Below are 8,310 nucleotides of genomic sequence, written 5' to 3'. Positions count from 1 at the left end.
CTAGAAAAGACTTTCTATCTCATATAGGTCAAAATGCCTTCTAACAGACATTCACTTGACAAGTGAATCAATTTAGATCCAGAAAAGGATTGGGAAATTTTCACTGTGATACATTAAATGAATAGACCCGAGTCATATCTATATATTAATTATATGACCATTAGCTCAAGTCATGTACAGCACTTCTGTCTGTAGGCTCTTTCAAGCCTATTAGGTGCCTTGTCTTGGAACTTGGTGTTGCTACTTCTGGAAAAACCTGTGGTAGCTGATAACAAGCTTGCAGAAACTGAGTGGTAAATAAAATCAGTAGTGCAGAGCTGTTATATAGGTCATTCGTTGTCAATACAAGGGAGGGCAGTTTAAGTAATGGTAGTCAGTGGCCTAATCGTGAGACAAGCTCAGTCTCATGTAGCCTACAACCATATATACATTCCTTTTCTTCATTGTAGACACACAAATACACATCCTAAGAATAATTGGTATTTCTTCTTGTTCTTACACTGATATCAGGAAACATTGGAGAAATCCATATACTTTGAGGTGGAAAATGTTAAAAAATGGCTCAATGTGGGATCTCTATCAGGGGTTCTGGAATTTTAATAGGGAGCAGAGCCAGAACAAATAGCCCACCAGCTGTGTGACACATGTTTTCATCGAATCCCCAACCCAAACCAGAATGGAGGCCTTGTAACAACTGCTGTTACACATGAGGATGTGAAGTATAGAGAACATTCTTTTTGCTGCTTAAGGCATCTATAGTTCCTCATTGAGGGATCAATAACAGCTCAAAAATCAACATTTCTGTTTGGGATCTTAAATGTGTTAGCACTGGGATGCAACAGGAAGTGAAGAACTAAAACAACTCCAAAAGAAGTACGGCTCAGCTTATATACTTGAGTGGTTGAAGACACCATGTCCCACAAAACAAGTGAGGTTGAGAATGTGTTCTCCCTTTGTCTGTGGCTTGATTCAAACCAAATAGTAATGCAACATTCTTATAGGAAGCAACATGTGAGTGTGAGTAGCTAAGCTTGTGCAGATTTCCCCTAGCTGACAAGCTTGGGGCTTCTCACAAAAGATTGCGATTAGCCGTTGGTGTTCATCTGCGCATTCTAACACAGATGCTCTGTTATTTTGGTGGTCTCAGTTCAACCTATGTTAAGGTTAAGACAGGGCAAATTTATAACCACTGGCTAAGAGTTTTAAAAATATATGAAAATCAAAGTAGCATAAAAGGCCACTGGGCATGATACCAATTCTTGACTCCAATAAAGTCAGCCAATAAAAAGAGCTAATGAAAAGAACTCTGATGACATTCATCTGAAATTTTAGATTGTTTTATGTTTTAACAAATTAACAATGGTGATAAGAGGACATTAGCAGCTTTTCTCGGGGCTCTTTGTTAACAATAACTTGAGCCTGCAGTCACAACAGGGGCTGTGGCCAAGTTTTAGCTGGCAGACCAACAAGCCAATATTTTACACAATGGATGACATTTCTAAAACCAGACGCAGAGACAAACCAAGAGTCACACATGTATTCCAACAAACAAGTTTCTGCCATTTTTAATTGTATTTAGAGCAACAAAAGATTCCAAGATTACAAAAAGAGAACAGAACACTAGCGCTTGGGGCTGGTCCTGCTGCCCAGTGGAGACCAAGTGCCGCTGTGAGAACTGAAGCCCCGGCAAAAGAAGTTTCAAGCAAAATAAATTGGTTTCTTCTTTTGAAAAAAATTTGAATGCTTTCTCTCTTTGCTCTCTCTACATCCAGATTTAATTCATATCTCTACTTACATTGTCTATTCCCTCCTACTGCCAAATGAATCTCCAGAGCAGTGTAAGCATGTCACTTGCTATGTATTCCCTAATCAATGTCCAGTCTATCTGTCTAGAGGAAAGCAGGGGTGTGTGTCAAAGAGTGGTAAAGGACCATCTTTGTTTTTTTTTTTTTTTATTTTTGTTTTTGTTTTTTTAACATGGGGTATTCCATTGGTGGCTGCTTTCAATGACGGAAGTGGCTTATAGGACAACCCCATAGGTAATTCCTTGCAGGGCAGTTAGCACCAGGTGCTAAGGCCATAAGATACTGCAAACCGGTCAATCTGTTATTTAGAATACAGTGACTCAAACTATGAGGCAGCAGACAGACAGAGTGCCTGCAGAGAAACAGCAGCATTTCAGAACTGTTTTTCCTTTAGGTAATGTATACGTATGTGCTCCAATTGTTGTTGGCCAACAGTATCTGCAGCTAAATAACAGTCTTACTGAGTAGCTCATATGGAAACTGTTCCAGATTACCAGTGCTGCCCATTTCACATCTTCTCGTTTCATTCCGTGAAAGGCCAAGTAACAAAAGGAACTAGGAAACAAAGCGGAATCTGCTACACTCAACCAGGATCGGAAACCAATTAATACACATTACCTGCTTCCTGGCCAGATTAAATTGGGTCATATTAAAGCTGGGTCAAAGGCTGTTTTGTTTTTTGCTCTAAAATACCACCTGCTAAATTCAATTATCTACTTTTTTTGAGGGGTAAGAGAACTCCCAGTGATTTGTTACCTTGACTGAAATTTCAGAAAAATTGTGACAAATGTGCATTCTGGATGGGCTCCGGGCAACAGACCCCAGGGTCAAACTCTTAATTGAAGAAAAAAAAATCCCTCTACTCATGAGAAGCAAAGGACCTGTACCTATAGAGATATGACTTCTAACACACTAACAAATTTTTAACAGAGAAAAATACATTATCAATTATCAAAATCTTTACAGAACATATCCAAAACCAGAATTAGAGCACACAGACACCCAGTAGCAAGAGCACCTCAATTGCAGGGGAAAGAATTGATGTGACAGAAGGAGCATTTGCTCCAGGTTCCCAAGATCAGGCAACTGCCCTTCTCTAACAAGAATGGTGAAAACCAAGGAAATAGCCTTCCTTTTCATAATGCCTCAGATCCCATGAAGTGGCTGCTGGCCAGTCCTTTGAGTGGGCACCTGGCCCCACATCTGGATTTCTCCCTATTGCAATTTCCCAGGCAATTTCAATGAAATTTCACCACCCTTTCCACATTCATCCGTCTTAAGCTAGTAAAGTGCAATACATCATGTACCCTACCCTTTTCTCTTCCATCCCTTTGCAAGGCCTCAACACCAGGCCCAAGAAGGGAAGAGATCTCAGTTATCTGATCAATCCAGGTGTCTTATCCATTCTGAGAGAGCATCCAAAAATTTAACTGCAACCTCTCTTACAAGTACATGGCATCAGATATGACCTGGAACCAAGTATAAAGGTGCAGAGAAAGGTAAAGCTATCAGAACACATTACATCTATATATATAATTCAGTTTTGAAACATGGATACAAATACTCATTTACAATATATTTCAACTTTCTGCCTTAAACTGCAGAGAACTTTTTGTGCTGTCCAAACTGGGCAGAAATGAGGGTTTCTGCCTGCCCTCCTTCTAGTGCAAAAATCTAATCCTTTAAATGTACCCCTTCTCATCAAGGGCTTCACATCTTCAAATAAACTAACATGGGCACTAGTAAACACAGTGGCCAAGACCAGCTCCATTTCCAACCATGCAAAGATGGAGCTTCAAGAATTTGCTCTGTAACTACTTAAAAAAAGGAAAGCTAGTTCTGCTTATAAAATCAGCTAGTGAAGGACACTATAATCCCATTTACCCCCGAATTATTCTCAACACTTCTAAATATGTATATTGTGATACAACCCCTCCCCACAAAGTCTTCTAAGTCAGTCATCAGAAAAGTCCTTCAGTCTGTCTTTGGATAGTTTACCAAAGAGGCACTAATGCTTGCTCCTTCCCTGCCCTTAAAAATTTTGGTATCTTAGCAGATACAATATAATCTTTGGTTACATAATGTAATGCTTTCATCTCCTTTTCTACTTAAAAAAAAAAAGGCCTTCAAAGATTTTCAAAGAGATAAGTGGTGAGAGCAAACCTGTTTGCAAAGGCAGCCAGGAAAGAAACTTCTTAGTTCAAGAAGTTTTACATGCTGAATGGCTTCTTATGACTTTCGGTTCAGAATTTAATCTAGTAGGTTAGCATTCGTGGTTCATAAACATAAGAACCATGCCCTTGGCCCAATGACCTGTGACCCAGACAGTTAGTAGAGGAGAATTATATATAATTAGTCTTTTGTGTTTGCAGGACCATGCTAGGGTCATGCAGGAATAGCAAGTCAGTTGCCTTCAGAAAACCTTCTGAAGTGTGGTGCTGGCATAAGTCTTAGGGAGGTATGTATAAGGGTGGCTTGGGCCTTTGTGCCATGCCAAATTTAAGGGAAAGAAGGGGCCAAGGCTATATCTGTACTGAATGAAACAGAAGTTGCTTGAAGCTTAAAGTTATGTAATTTGTGGAGTATCGGATTATCATGTGGATGGTGGATGTACTTTTTTCTTAAAGTGTGTTGAATATATCTTTTTATGTATACCTATATGTGTTTAGAAATAGAGCGTGGACAGAGAAGGATGTTAGCAAAAGCACATTTCTCAACCTGGACAATTAACCTCAGCAACTACCCAAAGGACAGAGTGAAGTTTTTTTTTTTTTTTCTTCTTTTTTTTTCTTTTTTTTCTTTTTTTTTTTTTTTTTTTTTTTTTTTTTTTTTAGTGCCAGTGAACATACATAAAAATATACATATTACTGATTTTCTGTTTTCCAAAGATATATGACAGAATCCTTCAAAAAAAAATTCCTTTCTCAGAGTAAGGTAATTTAAAAAAATAATGAACTTTCCAAGAACAATAATATTGCCTGGTGGCATAAAAAATCTATGGAACAAAGAAGCCAACTCCAGTGTCAGCTCAGAGTCCACACACAGTGAGCTGCCTTCAGATGGGAGTTGAAAACACTACACGACTCTTCTTTAATCGCAGAGTTCGTGATTTTGGCAGCTGGCTGCTGTCTAGCCCAGTTGGGCCTTCTCCAAGGTGCTCCTCTTTTTTTTGTCCTCATATTCCATTCCCACCAAGCACTGTAAACCTCTTTGGAGATGATCACCTTGACTTGTCCAGTAAGTGATCCTTATCTTCCATATTAACCAAATGAATGGATATATGGCCAGTCGTTCACAGGTGAGCATAGTGTATCAGCAACATTCACTCTGCTGAGCAGGGTGCTTGCTCTGCCAATCATATTAGCTGGAACATTGATGGCCAAAGAAAGCAAAACAAAACCAAACAGAAAAGAAACACAAAATCCAAAAAGCAAAAAGCAAAAACCAATCTCTTCTTTGCTTGTGTGGGAGAACACAGCCAAGTTATAGTTTCCATTGTTCACTCAAATTCCATTGCAGAAGCAGTAGGCATAAAGCCATGTGTATGCTGTTTTTCTCTAATATTGTCACTTGGAAACTTGGAGTTTAGTCTGTGTTGCTTTAATTGCACTGCTGTTTCACTATTTTTGGCTTTTGCAAGTAAAAAGCATATACATTCATAAAGACAAGGGTCATGATTCAGAACTCCATAAGATGAAAAGCTTCCTACAGAAATGGAACGAAGTCTCTAGTATTTAAAAAGACAAATATTAGAATGTTATGATAAAATCCATGTACCACAGAAGATAAAAATTTCTTCAGAATAGATGTAAAGGAACTATTAAAATATAACCTAATTTAACTAAAGAGTCATTTTTTTTTCAGCTTAAGGTACAGCTAAGAGAGATCCTGTACATCAATCAGATGGTATCATCACAAAGCAAATCAGAAAGTGCCCTATTTTTATTTAATGTAACCTCTAAGCTTCAGTTTTTGTCCAGCAGGGTTGGATTAGCATATCACCCATCTTCTATTCTCCCTCCCTTGTTAAAGAAGTTGTTTTTCAAGTTTGTTTGGCTATTAATATCAACAAACAAATCAGGGAAGAAAACATGTCACTTGAAAACCACCTTTTCAATTAACATAGTATACCAACCAAAATGGTCAGCTTGGTGCCTGGCCCCTGATTTCTTAAGCTCTGCAGGGAAGTGAAGAGCTGAGTGAGGAGCAATGATACAAAGGTAAGAGCAGGTGGGCATTCCTCCTGTACTCAAGGTTGAGGAACAGAGTCCACAATAAAGAAGGCTGCCAACAGACTTACATGAAACCAGTGACCCAGGGCATGCCCTGAGTTCGTGGGTACAGTCTATTTGTAGCCACACTGGCCAGATCTGTCCAGTGGGAGTCATGGGTTCTATAGAATGTCTTAGTGGTCCTGCACCCTCTGACTGAGAGGCGACAACTATGATAGAGATTCCGAGTAACTTTGGCCAAAGTCAGCCAGCAATTTCCATAGAGGAGGATGAGCAAATCGGAGCCCATCTAGCCAGATGGTGTTCATCTGGCTTTAGACTTCGCCTCTGAAGACTTTAGCAGTATGTATTTTCTTCTGGCCTTCTCTCTGCTTTCCATCATTTCTGCCGGTGGGTATGCTGGATGGAAAGGAAAAAGAAATCCTATGCTTTCTGGTTCTAGTGTCTTCATTTTTTCCCAGCTGGGTTACTTAGTTTTCTCCTCCACCATGGTCTGGGTAGTCCCTTTAGTTGTTCTTAGGAAGAAATTGACATTTATCCACTTGATAGGAATATATTGTCTCTGGAGGACAGGGGCAAGATGCCCAGTTTGTCTGGTCCCTTTGATGATTTCTTTCCAATTTGTCTAAGGGCTCCAGAAATTGACTGTTGATGAAAAAGACATTGAGTGAGATGTCTTTTATACTATTGACATCTAAACATAGATGCTATGGCTGCTGGTCTGCTAGCCTTTGTGGTGGTGGTGGTAGGGGCATCTCAGCAGTGTCTATAAACACGTCCAAAGAAGTGCACAAGCTTTACCACCTTGGCTTAAATGCATTATGGTGAAGTTCAGGGCCACCAAACACTGAAGACTTGTGCAGGGAGAATGTGGCCTCATGGAGTCTGTAGGTCCTTTAAAAGAGAAAAGGGTGATTGCACTATGGGATCAACTACTCACTATCTCTAAAGGGAGAATGGCTAAGCCATTCTTCTTCTTCCTTTTCCTCTGACTCTAGCCACAAAGCTCCACTATGGCTCATACATGGAAATATGAACATAAATCTGAATGGAGCCTTCCAAAGAGTCAGATCTTTCTGCTTTCTTGTCACTGACATAACTTCAGTGGAAGTGGCCAAGTTTTGGCTAAAGAGAACATTTAGTACAAAGCTCTGAGAAAAGCTATTGAAAGTCAATTGAGGGTGGAAGCAGAGGTTAAGAGAGAAAAGGATTGGAAGGAGGAGGCATTCACATGCAGACAAGTTTTCAAACAAGAAGCACATTTCAGTACAATGAATTGCACTGCAACTGAGCACTCTAGGACTCAGGAACAAAGGCTGTACGTAGGGAGGTAATGGTTATCCATCTGCCCTCCTTGTCCTCTTTTCTCTCTACCTTATCAGTAAAGCTTTGGGGTCATCCTGCTCTTTAATGGCAATAGCCATTAGCAACAACTGAAGTTTCCCACAGAGAGACAGGATGAACAAAAACAGTGACTCCTCATGGATTTGTAATTTTTTTTTTTTTTTACTTTCTTCTAGTCACTGTTGGCTTCTTTGGGAATCCTATGTGTTTATTTGTATACCACGAAGAAACAAACCTAGCATGTTTTGTTTGTTGGTTTTGTTTTGTTTTTGTTTTTGTTTTGCTTTGCTTTTTATTTTCTCTGTTTGTTTCTTCCCCCCAGATACTTATAGCTGTCTAAATTTGCCATGGCATAAGGTGAGTAAACATTTGCTTGGTTGACACACAGCACAGTGCTATAAACAAGCACAATTGACACTGGGCCACAAGAGGATCATCACAGATTCAAAGAAATAAAGCACAACTCAAAACACAGGCAGGAGCCACAATACACAGCAGAGTCAAAATGTGCCATGGGAGAGTGAAAGAGGGAGAGAAGAAGAAAAAGAAAGAAGGAAAAGCCCAGGAAATAGAACTAAGGAACATGTTCACAACAGACTGTACATCAGTAGAGGAATTTCCCCCAAGGCACTGCAGAGAAGTAGTGCAGAGTTATATAACAGGCAGAAGACATCTGAAAAGGGAACAAGGTAGGTTTGGGTATTAGGGTTTCCAAATCTTCACTGTGTGTGGAAATAGATGGGCTTGACTTTCCCAGAAAGGATCTTGGGCACTTGCACAGAGATGATCTCTGCCATCATTTCAGGAAAGTCCACGCTCACCATATGGGACTTGATTAGCAGGTCAAAAGTGAACTGATGCAGCTCTCTTGCAATCTGTAGGAAGAGAGAGAGACAGACAGTAAACTTGGCTTAATAGAAACATGGCTC

At 39.8% G+C, this 8,310-nt stretch overlaps 1 protein-coding gene across 1 annotated transcript in view; it reads right to left on the bottom strand.

Annotated features, from left to right (window-relative positions):
* Positions 1 to 1,539: 1,539 nt before the first annotated feature.
* The window catches only part of Ar (androgen receptor), a 188,992-nt gene continuing 182,221 nt past the window's right edge, over positions 1,540 to 8,310 (bottom strand). Inside the window, exon 10 of the mRNA XM_031368495.1 lies at positions 1,540 to 8,256. Coding sequence (XP_031224355.1) covers positions 8,101 to 8,256 — 156 coding nt within the window. The 3' untranslated portion in view covers positions 1,540 to 8,100. The remainder of the gene's footprint in view (positions 8,257 to 8,310) is intronic.

The sequence above is a fragment of the Mastomys coucha genome, chromosome X (assembly GCF_008632895.1).
Source record: "Mastomys coucha isolate ucsf_1 chromosome X, UCSF_Mcou_1, whole genome shotgun sequence".
NCBI classification, from domain to species: Eukaryota; Metazoa; Chordata; class Mammalia; order Rodentia; family Muridae; genus Mastomys; species Mastomys coucha.
This window is presented reverse-complemented; position numbering and strand designations above follow the sequence as displayed.